The following is a 17745-nucleotide window of genomic DNA, read 5'->3' as shown; positions in this document are numbered from 1 at the left end:
GAGTTATGGGCACTGCAGTTTGTTGTTGCTGTTAATTTAATTTATATACCACCCTTTATCAAAAGTTCCCAGGGTGGTGTTTAACATTAAAACACATTTTACGGAACATAATAATAATAAAAATAATACAAAGCATAATGACAGATAACATAATAATAAAATAATGAGAGCCCCTCTACACACACCTTTAACAGGCCATAGATTATTTCATCGCCAAAGGCCTGGGTAAAGAGGAATGTTTTTGCCCGATGCCTAAAGGCAGGCAATGATGGCATCAGATGAGGCTTTCTGGGGAGAGCATTCCACAGATGGGGAGCCACCACAGAAAAGGCCTGTTCTCTTGTTGCCAATCTCTGAACCTCTCAGGTAGGGAGGACATAGAGAAGGGCCTCAGATGACAAATGCAGGGTCTGGGTCGGTTTGTATGGGGAGAGGCAGTCCTTAAGGTATGAAGGCCCTAAGCCATGTAAGGCTTTATAGATCAATACCAGCTCTTTGAATTGGGCCTGGAAACTAAGTGGTGTTGCTGGGAATTGTAACTGTGAGGAGTACACTACAGCGCCCATCATTCTTTGGCGGAAAGAATATGCTTCAAATGTCTTTTGAAAGCACAGTGTGTATGCAGTCTAAGGCAAAGCATATACTGGATATAACACATTATAACGGCCATCCAAAGTAGTTGTGGACTGAATATGGGAAATCCAGGTTCCAGCAAGCATGAACCTGATGTTTCATTCAGATAGGCCAGGTGTGGAGAACATCAGGCCCAGGGCTGAATGCAGCTGTCTAGGCCTACGTGGCCATGGGACTCCTCCTCAAGCCATACTCCACAACTTCCTCTAGTGCTTTTACATGGCCATATTGTGTCAATAATTGGTGAAAATGGCTCTGGCCAGCCTGGTTGACAACTCTGGAGGGGATGTGTATAAGCTTGTAGTGGTGTTAAAACTTTGGTATTTTGTATGTCTGAAATTGTGCCTTCGGTTCATAGGTGAAGAGTTGCATCCTTTCTTCCAACCACTTTTTTTCTGTCTCTCTCAGGCTCCATGGCATGTGGCCCTTGGAAGCTTGCCCTCTAAGCAATGTGGCCCTCAGGCTGAAAAAGGAGAAGTACTGTGAGCCCTCTTGTTGTGAACTACCTGTGCTTTAGAAATGTCCCTGAAACTAATAAACTGGACCCACCTTGAATATTAGGTGAGCATTGCAACCCACAAATTCTTCTCTTGCTTGGATTTGACAAGACAGAAATGTGACAAACAAAATAATGCCTTTTTATTAGCTGGATTACATTCTGAGAAATGCAGGTGAACTATGCAGTCTTCCAACTGCTTCCCCAATAATAATTCTGTGCTTAAAAATGAACAGAACCTTTCTTTTGTATTTTATTGAATGCTATGATGATGGCGTTCTAGAGCTGCTTTAAAATAAATTATAGTTATCTTTATTTTAACCTGTCATATTGATACATGATAAAAAAAGAAACCATGAGCACTGGTGTACAAGCATTAGCTGTGTATTAGTGTCTGTTATATTATAAAGAAGTCTAGGGTACTGGGAATATTGGCAAGGATTAAAATTTTAATAGCAGCCGTGCCTGACACTTTCAATCACTTTCAAATTTCATTTCTTCTTATGAAGATGACAGCAGATTTTTTAGCAACTGTATAATGCCTATTCATGAAGTGAAGCACAGCTGCTTGCAGGAAAGTCACATTTATATTTTAGAAAGTGCAAATTTTATGATCTTGAAATGAATTTTAAGACACTTCTTTGTGTTCTGAAACATAGTGCTGACATGATTTTGCTCTCAAGAGTAAGGTGAAAATTCTTGTCTGAATGTCTGTTTTTGGCTAACCCTTTTCACAGATGAGAAGCATCTAAAATTTAACTGTACATCATAGCCAATGGCTGAACAGGCAATTATATTGGCAAAGATATATAAAGCATGCCAACTACTTGTCTGTGTATGTATATCAATCATATGTACACATACACATCCATATAGACATAAAGACACGGGTAAATGTACACCTCATTCATAGTTAAAGTAATTATAAACTCAGGAGCCCAGAGAAAAACTTTGGAGGTTTATAAAGTTGCCAATTTTTAAAATACAAATCTTTATAGGTTGGGGTTTTTTTTAAAAAAAATAATCCTTCTCTTCCACCGAAATATATTTGCACTTTGTTTACATTTTTTTAGTGTAATACTCTGAAAACATCTAACAATAAGCACTGAATGGGCAACATGCATTCATATATCCAAGTCTGAAACATCCAGACTTCAAAATATAAGCTGCTGCTAGGAGCAATTTCAAGGATGCCAAGATATTTGTTAACTTAAATAAACAGCACAGTCCTCAACATTCTACACAGAAGTAAGTTTCATTCTGTCCAAAGGAATGTATTCCCAGGTAAACTGCGTATAAGGGTGAAGCCAGGCAGAGCAATATGAAGCCCTCACTGGGACCAGCATAGTGGAGCGGAGCAGAGTGGAATGATTGATTGGATGTCTCATCTACCATTTCTAGCTAACAAGGGTAGGAAGTGTGTGTGTGTGTGTGTGTGTGTGTGTGTGTTTATATGTTTTTGCTGTTTGGGGCCCATTTCAAGGATCTGCCTAGGATCTAGCAGATCCACAGCCAGCCATGCTCCACCTCTGCAACATCAGTTTTAGAGTTGTAAGCTTCTTCCTGCAGGTAGGAACATTGCTGGCAATAGCATTCAATCCATCTTGCTTTCCATGGCTGCAGCAAAGCCCCCTCCCAACTGAGAACAGCGCTTTCGTAAGCTTGTTAACACACACTGCAGAATGTGATATGATCACACTCCTTTGGGTGGACTTACCACCGAAATGTAGGAGTCACAGTGCACATCCCAAGCCACATATAAGCTTCTTGCAAGTACATATAAGCTTCTTGCAAGGACATGGCCCTAGCCCTGTGGGTGTAAAAGGTCCTAAGCTGAACTCTGGGAATCTCTATTTAAAGCTGGGAAATTTTCCTCTGAAACCCAGACGAGGTGCTGCCAGTCAGAAAAGGCAATACTGAACTAGACAGAACAATGGTCTGACTTGGTATAAGGCAACTTCTTCCCAACACTACACTGATAGGAATCAGGTTGCAGTTTCTTTTTGTCTTTGCTAATAGCCACAAAGGGAACTGTTTCCTTTTGAAAACTCCAGATATCCATGGCTGGGAGGATATTCTATAGAAACTACTATCACACAGTTGTAGTAGTTTGTGAGATTTGTAGTAGTTTGTGAGATTACATACTTCCTGAATCATGGCCTGTTGAGAGAAAGAATAAGCAATAGGCCTCAATCCAACATTTTGTTCTACCTTATACAGGAAATGAAAGAAAAGAGTATCTTACCTAGGAAGAACACTTACCTGAACAACTTTTTGTGACTGCACATCAACAATCAGCACTCTGTCTAAGGTGGGTTGGGTTACATATATAAACTTGTCTTTTACATTAACAGCAGATGCCCAGACACACTGCTGGACTTCTTCCCCCTCAGCTTTAGGGCAAACTTCATCCTAGAATTAAGAAGAAAGGAAGATGACAAATCACTCTAAGACCACAATAATTCTAAAGGGTGCTCATAACAGCTCTGCCAAATTTCTGCATGACTCAAATGCAAGCTCAAAATATGCCAGAAGAACAGGCAAAGCTGAACTATTTCAGGAACTAACTGTACTAGCTTCAAATCGTGAATTCAGTTTCATCCAAGAACATTCAGCCACCTCCCCCCCCCCACATCCCAGTTTAGCTTGTCTCTTGAAGTTATTTGTCTAATGTTGGTTAAATTATATGCCTGTCTAGCATAATGGACGATGTGCTAGTTGTAAAACCTCTAAAGTCTTCTATGATGCCATTTATGCACAGAGGTGCCTTAGCTATAAGATCTAGTCCCCACCAGATCCACTTTTGTGTTCTGTTTTAAAGTAATCAGTTGATGTGAAAGATCATCTGATCGTCTGAGACTTCAGAGAGCTGCTCCGAGTCATAATAGACATCAATGAGTTAAATAGAAAAACAGCCTGACGTTATATAATTCAGTTTCCTGCGTCCCAGGAATAAACAGAATATTGTACATGGCATGAAATGCACTTTCTAGAATCCTGTCCCTTTAATTTCTAGAATCTGTGACAGAAAATATCATACACCTGTAATATTCTAAGAGCAGATAATAATAATAATAATAATAATAATAATAATAATAATAATGCCCCACTCATCTGGCTGGGTTTCCCCAGTCACTCTGGGCGGCTCCCAACAGAATACTACTACTAGTAGTAATAAAGTGATAAAAGTACTCACAAAAGCTCACAGTACAGTGGTACCTCTGGTTACGAACTTAATTCGTTCCGGAGGTCCGTTCTTAACCTGAAACCGTTCTTACCCTGAGGTACCACTTTAGCTAATGGGACCTCCCACTGCTGCCACACCGCCGGCGTGCAATTTCTGCTCTCATCCTAAGGTAGAGTTCTTAACCCGAGGTACTACTTCTGGGTTAGCCGAGTCTGTAACCTGAAGTATTTGTAACCCGAGGTACCACTGTACTAGTGTCCCAGTAGCAGCATTGCTGCTGCTTACCAGGAGGGGGAGCCAGTGGTGAGGCTGGGCCTATGCACAAGCACCACTGGGACTTCTGGAATGGCTCGGCTGGTGCACAGATTGCCAGCAACAACAATGCTGCTTCTGATTGTTGTGACTCTGGCCCATTGTGCGAGCCAGTCTTTTGATGCAGTGTAAAACAGTGCCCTTAATTCCCATTCCCTGGAACTGAGCCAGGCAGATACCTGGGCCCTGTCACTGCAGATTTACAGTTGCTATACAGAGAAGAGAAATGACCAAAACTTAACCATTGTCACTTGTGAAAGTGCTTCTGGTCTATTCCGGATGCTCTAAAGGATTTGTCTGAACGCACGGTTATTAATCTGGCAGCTGATGTGTGGACTGTAATGTCTTCTGAAAATCCACAAGTGTTATGTAGCCCTAACAACACAAAAGGCAAATGGCCAGCGACTATGTGTGACTAGAAGGCATGGAGATCTTCCAGGAGTGCTATTTATCAGTGGATATGAAGTAAATCCACCAGTACTACAAAATTAACTGTGTGCCAAACATTCTAACACTTCAAAGAATGCTTGAAGAATATTCATACTCCAGTTCTGAAAATTGCTTGGGCCAGAAATGTGTCACATATGCCAAGATTTCTCTTCATCTTTTCTTCATCTTATTACTCAGGACAGCTCATCAAAACAAGATTTTAGCATATATCTGATGCTTATTCCTGACCTAATATCTTCTATTTGACACATCATAACAGGCTGCTGTAGCAATACTTATGGTGTGTCAGAGGATGATGACTTCAAGTGAGGAATAAACAGCAGGCACTGATGAGCTGCTAAGCAAATATCTTGTTTCCTTGTGCAGGGGTTTCTTTGAAATGAAAAATAGAGGGGAAACAGCACCTGTGACATGCAGAGGGATTGAATACTAGAAAGCACATTTTTAAAAGGCACATGATATAATTTATCTGAGCATTCTGTGGTATCTCTGTTTGATGGTTTTTCTTTAGTACACAGTATAGGCACTGTCTGAATCTTCGCATGTCAGAGTGGAACAGAAATCAATTTCTGAGTCCTGCTTAGAATGTATCCACTTACAAGGAAGGTTAGCAGTCATTATTTGTTGCTCAGAATTTATTAAATCTTACAGGGAAATGTGTCTGTTTGAAACCACTCTATAATACTTTGGAACATTAAAAAAGGGTTCCTTTGAATTGACCAACATCGGGCAAAAGAGTACTTGCTGATACTAAAACTAAAAGGTTCGCTTTCCTATTAATGCTTAATATAATTCTGTTAATGCTGTGCTGAATCTTGCCATTCGAATTCTCAAAAGTTATGTTCCCCTATGGAGGGGGGTTTTCATTTTCTTGTCTCTTATTCACTGAGGGGTATATGGGGTATTAGGGGTAGTACCACTGGTGTGTGACATGTTGTGCTCCTTCTGAGGTAGTTTGTCCATCTTTGGTCTCCACTCTTCACTCAGCTCTCAGGAGCTGTCTCTCCTAGAAGCTGTCAGCATGTGACAGTGGCCACACCCTGAGAAACAACTTCAAAAGGCTGGCTAAACTAGATGAAGTTAACAGATGGGTCTCAAACCCTCCATGAGTTAAGGACTTCCCCTGCATGCGAAGACAGGCTCTGGCAGATTGAGTGGACATGACCAATAGTGGGCCCAAGGTCGAGAAGATGGTTTCTGCATGTACTGTAAAGGGAAGTGAGGGGTAGATGGGACTCATCAACCTTGAAAGGTAGCCTATCTAGGAGAAGGAAATCTCTGTTCCTAAGTTTTTGCCGCCTTTTTTGCAGCTAAACTCATTCCAAGGGAAAATCCATACCCTCTGCTATTTGGGAGAAAAAAAGGCTAAGCAGTAAAGCCTGTACAAATCTGGAGCGGAGTCCCTAAGACAGTTAGATGGCATCTTGTATGCCTCCTTCCAGCAACTCCTGTAGCCAAGTTGGTGCTAAACATATTGCTCTGCTTTCCTTTGGACTATATCAGAGGCCAAGAGTGGGGTCCTGTCATCTAGGCAGCCCAGGACCTCCAGACACCCTGTCCAGGCTAGCACCCCGAAGAGGTCACAGAAAAAACAAGGCAGGAGGCAGCAGTTATGAGTTACTGGTCTCTTCAGCCACAGCAGGTGCTGTGATTCTCCAGCGTGGCCAGAGGCACACACCATTGTCTCTTGAGAATGATGGATGCCAACGTTAAAGTAGAGTGATTTGCCTCCCTAGAGAGAGAATTCTACACCATTTCTTGATCCTGCCAATCTGACAGATTTTGAGTGTAAGCCTACACAAGCAGGGACTCTGACGTCCGATGCTAAGGACTGGGCAAGTACGTATGGCTACAGGTGGTCCTTTAATTAATGTGATCCTAAACTATTCAGGACTATTTAAGGGTTACCAATTGGGCCTAGAAACAAACAGGTCACTTGACCGCACAAGCATCCAGCTAGCTGAATTCAACTTTCTTGACCTCATCATGCCAAAGCTACAGGGTTGTTTTTGTAACATTCCCTTGAAAAGTTTAAACAAATGAAAAATGAAGGCATTCTATGGATAAATTGGGTAGATCAAACATCAGAGATCACTACACTCAAACATAAAGCTATTGAAGACGCCTCACTTAATGTGGCCTCAGCTGGGACAAATACCGTATTCAGTTATTTGTATAGCATGCTGAAATATGTACATATATGCTTTTGCATATCACAATTTTTAGCTAGTATATCTGCTGTTAAATATTAACTTAGTCAAATGAGACCTTCAGTCCTAAGCAAATTTTTTCTCCTTACTTATTTTTTATCTATGAGACCCATTAATCTGACTATAGCTGATGCCAGAAATTGTTTGATAGATGGGAACAGAATGCAGAATGAAGTATTTTCTGTTTTAGAAATGATTTTTAATTTTTTTTTTATAAGGTTAAGCTTAGCATTCTCCTCTTTACCTTCAAATGCAAAGCTCCATTAAAATTTTCCCCAGTGGTCAGATAATGGGATGAAATAATTTTCTCTTAAATATAGGAACAAATTCTCTTTTTAATTAAAAAGTGATTGATGCACCTTTTTTCCAATTTAGGTTCCTTATAAGAGGAACATCTGATAATATCCAATAAAAATGTTAATTTATTTCACTGCTTTTTGACACTTTCCTAAGCAGAAAGTGATTCAGTCTAATTCAAACCAGCAGATGGAATAAAGCAAAATATTTGGTGAGTTTGGAGAGTTGTTTCTGAGATAGACTGAGATCTACAAAGAAAATTGATTTGCAAAGTTGTATGGGATGCCTTATTCAAGCTATCTAGTCAGTAAAAACATGGCCTCTTATTTCAGTAGATCCTGAGTCAATCCAAATATTATTAATTAGCTCAGATACATGTAAATAATTTGTTACATGACTGATCTGCAAGAAACTTTGAAAGTTTTGTTTCTAAATAATATAAATTAGGTTAGGAGGAGGGAAAACAGAATTGGCCAAGGATATCTAGTAAGCTCTGAAGATGAGAAAGGACTGTTACTTAATTTTCTGAGCTAACATTTTAACAACTGACCAAATGCAAGTTTGCTTATATACTGTATTTTTTTCTTTTAAAAGTTCATGTTTCTATCTCATTAATTGCCACTGTTTTGAATTTTGCTGTGGTATTATCTTCCTTTTAGGGACACAGGTGGCGCTGTGGTCTAAACCACTGAGCCTCTTGGACTTGCCAATCAGAAGGTTGGTGGTTCGAATCCCCGTGACGGGGTGAGCTCCTGTTGCTCAGTCCCAGCTCCTGCCAACCAAGCAGTTCGAAAGAACGCCAAAAAGTGCAAGTAGATAAACTGGTACCGCTCCGGCGGGAAGGTAAACAGAATTTCCGTGCGCTGCTCTGGTTTCGGTGTTCTGTTGTGCCAGAAGCAGCTTAGTCATGCTGGCCACATGACCCGGAAAAACTGTCTGCGGACAAACGCTGGCTCCCTCGGCCTGTAAAGCGAGATGAGCACTGCAACCCCAGAGTCATCTGCAACTGAACTTAACTGTCAGGGGTCCTTTACCTTTACCTTATTATCTTTCTTAGTGGGCCATTCAAATCACTATTCTGAATAATGCTTTTTTACAGGTTAGGGTAGAGAGCCCTGGGGATGAGTTTATGGAACCAAGGGGGTGGTGGCTCCAAAAAAAATGGGAACTGCTGCTTTGGGGCAACCAATGCCATAAACACATTGACAGATTAAATTTGTAAGAATGAGGACTCTAAAAAGCCTAAAAGCCCCTCAGTACTTGCATCTGAGGAAACTGTCATGTCAAAACGCTATGCATTTAATGTGGTATGTAGTAATAGATACTTAGCTCAAAAGCAGCTTGAAATCCACACTCAGGAGCCAGTCTATGCAGCAGAAATATATGTATTAAAATAATGCATAATTCAATGAGCTGGAAACATACTTTCCTCCTCCATGGAGGGAATTCTATTGAGGATTTTTTTTAACAACATAGCATAGTTGCCTGAAGGTATGTTGTATTCAAAGCAATGAGTAGAAAAATATTTTTCCCTTGCTATGTAATTCATGTTATGGAGCAGCAGCAGATTTATAGGCACTATGCAGGAAGGCGTAAAAATAATAATAAAATCCTAACCAGTAAAGTTGCATGACAAAAAAAGGGGGGGGGGGCACAGAAAATAAATTTGCATGGCTGTTTTCCAACTGCAAGGGAAGAGTAGTTTAAACTTACTACTTGTGGTGCATGTCTGTTCAAATTTTGCCCTATTCAAGTGTTCAGTCTAAATGTGCAAAGGGGCAAACAAGAATACATCGTATGAGTTGGAAAGACACTGTATTAAACTTGAGGCATGAATTGGATATAAGTACCTTTGAAATGTATATCAACTACTGTGAATTTTACACTCAATTTACTGAGGGCTATCCCAAAATCTGCTCTGATCTCAAAACAAACAAACTGCTTAAAATTCACTCAGTGTTACTTGATCAAGCATTAGATGTTCTTCTGATAGAGGATTTTTAAAACTTTGTTGTGATGAGTTGTTCGTCCTCACAGATGAAAGCAACATGTGCAAAAGACTACAGAGTTCATGACACAATATGACTATGGTGAAAATACCAAGGTCCTTTCACTGAAGTGAGAGTCTGATGATACTGAAGGATAGCACAGATACTGATGATAGCACAGATCAAGCTGGCTAAAACTCAGACATAGGATTATCTAAAGGAAAATGGAATAACAACACAATTCTGCCTATGTAATTTGCACACATCTACACACTCCGGCGGGAAGGTAAACGGTGTTTCCGTGTGCTACTCCGGTTCGCCAGAAGCGGCTTAGTCATGCTGGCCACATGACCTGGAAGCTGTATGCCGGCTCCCTCGGCCAATAAAGTGAGATGAGCACTGCAACCCCAGAGTCATCCATGACTGGACCTAACGGTCAGGGGTCCCTTTACCTTTAACACGCTTGCTCCATGAACTGAATCTTTCCCTCTCCTAAATTTTATCTCTGGTATTGGGGAGAGGGTTTAAAGATGGAGAAGAAAAAATAAACCTAATATATTTTACATTATAATTACTTCGCTTCACTGTTAATCACTCAACTTATCATTAATTCTGAAATGCTACACAGAATACTTTTACGTTTCACTGTCCTCATTTTAAGTTTCCTTTGGTAAAATTTTCAGATACTTCCTAAATTATCAGCTTTTAAATTACCCATCCACACGAGAGAGAAAAAAGGTCTTTGACTTATTTTTAGTGATGTTGAACTAATTTTAGTTAAGCAGCACAAATCAAAGCTTGATTAGCTACTGAAAGTATAATTACATGCAGTAAAAATTTATCTTGTTGTTGAGCACTGCATATATCTGTATATATTTTTTAACTTTGGCAGTAATCATTACAGAAGCAAATCTGGCCCAAGGGTTTTGTTTTGCATGGGTTTTGGAAGAGTAGAAACATAGGAATATGTGAGTAGGGATGTAGGTAACCCACAGTTATATTTGCATGAATCCCAGAGGGATAGCTGTATTGGCCTGCTGTAGCAAAAACCACAAGGAATCCAATGGCGCCTTAAAGACTAACCAAGTTATTGTGGCATGAAGTTTAATGGAGTAAGGTCCACTTACTTGATCAGATTCTGTCTTTATCTACACCCTTATCTGTCTGTCTTTGTGTTCGTCTATCTAATCTTCATACACAGAAACACATAAATGGGTACATAGAAGTAAAGTTTATACAAAGTAGGGTCACATGGCAATGAAGCAACCTGTGGCTTTCTTACTCAGAATTCAAGGTAAGATCAGATTGACCTATTCGTCACTGCTTGACCCATTTTCAAAGTGTGGCAACAATTTGCGATAGTAAGCCTTTGCATGAGTTCTTTCTAGAGCAGGCTTCCTCAACTTTGGCCCTCCAGATGTTTTGAGACTACAATTTCCATCATCCCTGACCACTGGTCCTGCTAGCTAGGGATCATGGGAGTTGTAGGTCAAAAACATCTGGAGGGCCGAGGTTGAAGAAGCCTGTTCTAGAGTTTGGTTGCTACAGCCTGCATCTTCCATATTTGCCATGGCATTCATACTACTGCACAGCCAATGTAACACTGTGGCACCATACTGAGACAAGACTTCCACAAACGCTTGAGCAAGAGTCCATGGCACAGCATGGACACATTTCTCCTTCTGCCCATATTTCTTTGGAGGCAATCAAGTCAGGGTCTTCTGTTGTTGTGGCGGCCCAGTGACAGAAAGGAACAGGAAACATTTGTCAGCCATTGCTTCATTAGCAGATAGAACATTTCAAAGAGCATATTCAGCTTTTTGAAATATCAAGCATGGTGGAAGGAAAGAGTAATTAGATGTTTCAGAATACTTGCCTGGAAACCAAGGAGCTTTTCACTAGGCTTAATATGTCTCTGGAACTCACACTCCACTGGCTGTATCACTTTGATTCCATCTTCATAAAATACATAGAACATATTCCCAATTCCCAGACCTTAGGAACAAAAACATGTTTAAAAGTACAAAATTAAACCACTCAGGAAAAAAAAAGTTCATGCACGAAAGCTTTGTCTAATTTTTTTGGCCAGATAATATTTTGTTAATGTGTGTAAAATTAATTAAACTAATCCTGTGGGATTATTAAGGGAAAAAAACACTGTAGACTTAAAATGAAACTTTAATGTGATACAAGATTTCACATTATAACCCCCCTGAGAAACAAAATGGCTTCATGAATATTAGTCTGGAAATATATGGCATACTTTGAAAATACCTGCAACAAAAGAGAATGTAAGGAATTTATTATTCATTTAGGATCAACGAGAAATAATAAATTATTTACATTTTCTCATTGTGCCATTTATGAGGGCTGGAAGAGGTAAAATAGAGGTTCATGGCAACACAGAAATTATGGAGGGTTTGGGTTTCTAAGTGATTTTTTTTTTAAAGTGTCTTATCATATGATAATATATTTTATGGTTTGTACCCCATCCAGCTTTGCTGTAACAAAGAGTACTTTTGTCCCTACAATTTGGGGCACCAGAGCTTGACCAACCTATGAACCTTAAAAAGTCGAGGTGTTAAGGAATCTGCTGGAGCAGACTGGGATATGGTGCAGGTGGCCAGGTGCTCAATGAAAAGTGAGCATCCTGGCTTGTGTCAGTGGAAGTGTTTCCATACAACCCTATACTTTGAAGCACTGTAAAAGGATCGTTCTATTTCACAAATATTCATGGAACCCTCCATTATATCTGGTATTGCATTACAGAATAAACAGCATTATTCTCACAAATTGGCTACAGAACTGGAAGCCAAGAAATTAGTTCCTGCATGGTCAGCCTCCTCTTTGCACACTACTACTACTACTACTACTACTAATAATAATAATTTATTATTTATGCCCCGCCCATCTGGCTGGGTTTCTCCAGCCACTATTGGTGGCTTCCAACGGAATATTAAAATACAATAACCTATTAAACATTAAAAGCTTCCCTAAGCAGGGCTGCCTTCAGATGTCTTCTAAAAGTCTGGTAGTTGTTTTTCTCTTTGACATCTGGGAGGGTGTTCCACAAGGTGGGTACCACTATCGAGAAGGCCCTCTGCCTGGTTCCCTGTAACTTGGCTTCTCGCAGCAAGGGAACCACCAGAAGGCCCTCAGCACTGGACCTCAGTGTCCAGACAGAACGATGGGGGTGGAGACGCTCCTTCAGGTATACTGGACCGAGGCCATTTAGGGCTTTAAAGGTCAGCACCAACACTTTGAATTATGCTTGGAAACATACTGTCTTGGTGCTTCAGTTTTTCATATTTCTTACACATTACTAGGGATGGAATCTCCTGACCCTTTTCAATTCTCCTGCATGTCCATTCAGAAACTCAACTGACAGCTACATCTTTTTGGAGGAACAAAGCAATACATAGCTGTGGTCACCTGTAATAGCTAGAATTCTCTCTGAGCATTTAGAATCTTTCTAGTTCAAAAACCAAACCATTCAAGGTTGCCTACAAAGGCAAATGTAAAGCCAACTATCAAAAACAAACATGGCAGATAAAACAAAGCAAGTTATAAAAGAAAAGAAGAAAAACCAGCAAGGGGTGTGTGTGAAATAAAGTAAAAGGCCAGCCTAAAAACAAAAATGTATCCAACAAGTGACAAGTCTTTTCAGGGTGCCCACCTTGACACATTCCAATGGCTTTTCTAAAATTCAGCGTGTTATTATGGCCATTCAAAGGAACCACTGCGTTTCAATGGTCATTCTATGTCATTGGTTTTGATATACCCCAATATTGCACTAAAAGTAGACATCTACTTTTGACAAGAGTGTATCTATAGTTGTGAGACAACTCCAAAACAAGTAGTTCCTGTGTCTTTAATAGCAGCTCGATTTGTAGAAATCAGCAAGTGAATTTTTTCTCAGCTTGGAGCACTGTCACCTAATGTCTGTTCAAGGCATAGGAACAGGTGCCAGTATACAGTTGGCAGCCCCATATGTATGTGTGCTTTGCTAGCAAAGACAGTGAATAAAACATGACATTTGGAAATTTCAAATCTCTCTGAAGAACAGTAAAGAGCATGCAGACATTGCCTAATATAAACCATTCTATTTCTGTTACACAGGTTCCAGCTAGCATATATATTCTAACTGCTGGCTTTCTTACTCTAATTCTGATTATTGATATGTTTTCCAAAAACCTACCATTTTGCTATATACTCATACCTCCGCTTATGTATCCCTCTGGTTATGTAAACTTCGGGATACGTAAGTGGCAAACCCAAAAGTATATTTCTGGGGTTTTGCCACGCATGCATGTGCAGAAGCACTCTACCATTGCGTGTGCGTGTGCAGAAGCGGTCTCTCCAGTTGTGAAAACCCTGGGATCCAGCCGCACCTCCGGAACGGATCCCATCCACAACCAGAGGTACCACTGTACTCATTTACACTTAACTGTGTCTGTTGATTCTGAAAATCACATAGGTTGCATACAATATTAGTAATATTTGGAATAGACCTATCAAAATTAATGGACATAAGTTATGTTCATTAATTTCAATGGGCCTACTCCAAGATTTTTCCATGATACGTTTTGAACCCCTATAGAAAACAGTATGCCAATAACCATCTCAGTTTCAGATGTGAGCAATGTAAATATTTCTTTTTAAAAGCTAGATAATTAAAATGTAAACAGTTATTTTTGTTGGAGGTAATAACTGAGGAATTTGAATATTTGGACATTGTAAGTTCAATATTTATATGATTGAAAATTTAAATTATAATTCAGGATCAATTTTTTGCTTTCCTCTTTAATATATTGACTATTTTACCCATTGTTTTCTCTTGTTTTTTGAATGTGCCCTGTGTAGTGAGACCTGAGGACTAAACTAGACATATGGAATGAGTTATTGCACTTAAAAACACACACAACCAGCCACCCCAAGGAGGAGAGTGAGCATGTTCAGCACCATGGCTAGAGGTATGGATAGGAAAATTTGTCAGTTTTGGTTTCTCTGATACCCTTATTTTTTAAAGTTCAATTTTCCACATTTCCACATCAGTATGCAAGTTCGTCAACATTTTAATTTTAGTGTGAAAATTTCCTAATACACACATTTGTGTATACAATTTTGCCTAACATACAGACCATAGCAAGAAAACGTCCCCTAAACTAAAAAGTATGGGCCAAGATTCCAAATTTTAAGGACACTCTGAAACTCAACTAGTAAATAAATGTTATGTTGCTTCTGAACTGAGCTAAAGGACATTTGCTTATCACCAGAAAGAAAGAAAGAAATGGAAAGCAAAAAAGAGAAGAAAAGAACAGCTAAAGGATATTTGCCTATCACTTGAGTCATAGTGTCTTTTGAGCTCCTTTGGGAGGAAGGGCAGGGTAAAAATAATAATAAATACAATTAAAACTTCTGGCTGTAATCTTATATTCTATATCACAAGCGGTAGGTTTTGGTAAACTCCAACCTTCCCTCTCACACCCCACACAAACTTCCCAAGTTTTAAAGCTTTTTAGTTTTGTCTCACCAAGTAATCAGATAACAGCATTTCTCTGTTACTCTGGGAGCTTCACTAGATAGCACTCTTGGCAAAATAAGAATGATTCACATTCCTGGGTCAACATTCTGACTGAAGATAAGCTGATTGGCCAAATGATTTATGACAGCAACAGGACAAGTTAAGGGCACAGTCCCCACAGGGAGTTTTAACTGTAACTCAGATATGCCCGTAAGCCTTTTAGAAACATGGGTTATTGTTAGGTACAAATAGAGAAGGAAAAGATAAACATTTACAGATACTGCAACCATCCCCACCCCAAATAATAATTAGGGGTTTTTTTTTCTATCCTTGACAATAACACACCGTATAACAGAATTAGAAGCAAAGATCTATTTGTGAAGAATGAATGCATAATTAAAACATAATTGCTATAGCTATTGTCTAACTATAAATTTAATATGTACATCAGACAAGAAAATTACTACAGGATGGGGAGAAAATTATATTAGTACCTTCCTCTCTCCACAGTATGTTTGCAACTGCAGCATGTAAGAGGAAAAGAACAGAAGACACAGATGAGTATGGAAATATCACCCAATGGCACATCAGTTTCTAAAATTAGGAACATGATACAAGATTGATTTGCACACATCCACTATCTAGAACAAATTCTGATTGTTTGACTCCTAGATATATACTTACTGTACTTGATATTTATGACCAGAATTTAGCAAGTTTCAATGAAAATGAATAAGCTAATGTGAACCACAAAGCTTTTTTTTTTTATTTTAAGATTTTTAAGTGGAAATATAGACAATGGGGATACTTCAGCTAGTCTTATTGTGCTATTGTGTTTAGAATGAATAATTCTAAAGGGGAACACTTCACTGCATCTCAAAGAGGTGAAACATTTAAAAATATTCTATGAGTGGTGCATTCGAATGACACTTTAGAACTGCTCTGCATGATCTTGACTCCTTTGAAGCTTATGGGATGCTTCTTAGTGCCTTCAGAAAGCAAAACTGAAGGCAATAATTTTCTGTAGCAAAAGGAGAGAGAGAGAGAGAGAGAGAGAGAGAGAGAGAGAGAGAGACTTTCTAGTATATTTACAAGAGATGATTATTATTGAGATTTGAGCTCCAGTTCATGGAGTTTGGGTTTAAACATTTACAACTGAAAAACGAAACAGAACCCCAAATGCTTATTATCCAACCTATAACCATTTTTTTTTCTGTTTTAGAAGCATAGCTAGGCAGAGTCATACACCATCATAAAATAAATTGACAAAATCAGACACAACCCAATCAAAGTAGAAGTTAAAAGTTCATAAGACATTTCAGAAACAGATCACTCACAGGAAACTGATACATCAGAGAATTCAATAGTATACAAGAACCTTTGAACACCATTTTTTTCCCTTAGAATTTTAAGAAAAAGGCAGAAAGGTAATGTCAGGGAACTGCCATCAGTGCCGGAGGGAGAGAGCAAAAGCCAGAGGGATTCCAGAGAGCGTCCAGGGATTGGGAGAAGCAGCCCATCTTCTGGGGAAGAGAATCAGTGTAGCACCAGTGGAGAAGGGGGGCAGATGGGGGAAGCGGCGAGGCGGTCCCATGACTCCTTGCCTGGGACCAGCAGGGAGAGTAGGGGCCCTCCGTTGCCCACGCCCTCCTTGCGCAGAAGGCTTTCGCGCAGAGAGAGTAGGAGGAGACTAGGCGTCAAAGAGCTTCTTTGCTGGAAGAAGTTTAAGAAACGCCCACTGACGGATTCTGCCAGCGATTGAGTCAGCCACGGGTGAGTGGCTGTCCGGACAGAAAAGGTTCACTTAGGCAACCCAGCCAGGTGTTTGCACCCAGCCGGGGAGATAAGCACCGGCTTACGCACGAGCAACCCCTAGAACCATTACAGTTAATTAGTTTTCTTCCTCCAGTTTTTTTTCTCTCTGCTATGCAGGAATCTTATTTGCTCTACTGAAAATCCAAACATTTCCCTAAGCTCATCCTGTAATATTGGGCTGGTAGGCTTAAGGCAAAACCCTTATATTATGTATCAGTAATAGCATGACCAAACTAATAGCCACTCATTCATGTTTAGTATTAAAGAAAATCATGGAAGGCAAATTCTTGACATTAAGAAGTTATATTTGTATTTGTGCTCTGGGTCTCTCCATCATAGTTCCCCTCACCACCACACATTTGGTCCTGGCAAAGGTAGATTTTGTATTAGTCAGTGTATAACAAATATGGACTTTAAACATTTGCCTTCAGTAGCCAACAAGACCTGCCCGTATTTGGCATTTTCCCTACTTCTGTTAACTTTCAGGCCAAATATTTGAAGAACTTAAGGACATTTTCTCTTGTATGTTTCAAGGGATACCTTTAGTTCTTTTGGATGGAGCTTCAGTGGGGTAACACTACTCTGATGAGTTCTATCTGTGAGGAAATTTCTTCCAATTCAACTGAATTCTTTATTGTGACCCAGAGACCAATAGATTCCAATACGATAAAAATGCATTAAAAGCAAACATACTAGTTGGGCAGCAACTAAAACTATGCTCGTTTCATACATTTATCTAATACAAAGTGTCCTCTCATCCTGACCGCCTCAGAAAAAAAATGTGAATAAATTGAAACAGCAAGCCATATATTATTATTACGTAGTTTGTAACT

At 39.6% G+C, this 17745-nt stretch overlaps 1 protein-coding gene across 4 annotated transcripts in view; it reads right to left on the bottom strand.

The window, feature by feature from the left end:
• FSTL5 (follistatin like 5) overlaps positions 1–17745 on the bottom strand; it is a 323917-nt gene that overhangs the window by 27319 nt on the left and 278853 nt on the right. For 2 of the 4 annotated variants that reach the window (XM_081021706.1, XM_081021707.1), the window contains 3 exons: positions 15592–15618; positions 11450–11568; positions 3392–3541 (listed from right to left, as the gene is read on the bottom strand). In XM_081021706.1, the coding sequence (XP_080877832.1) occupies positions 3392–3541; positions 11450–11568; positions 15592–15618 (296 nt within the window). The remainder of the gene's footprint in view (positions 1–3391; positions 3542–11449; positions 11569–15591; positions 15619–17745) is intronic. The other 2 variants (XM_081021708.1, XM_081021709.1) reach the window with 1 other exon arrangement.

This window comes from Podarcis pityusensis, assembly GCF_964106645.2.
Source record: "Podarcis pityusensis genome assembly, chromosome: 9".
NCBI classification, from domain to species: Eukaryota; Metazoa; Chordata; class Lepidosauria; order Squamata; family Lacertidae; genus Podarcis; species Podarcis pityusensis.
Note: the sequence above shows the minus strand (reverse complement) of the source record. Positions and strands in the feature narration are given on the sequence as shown.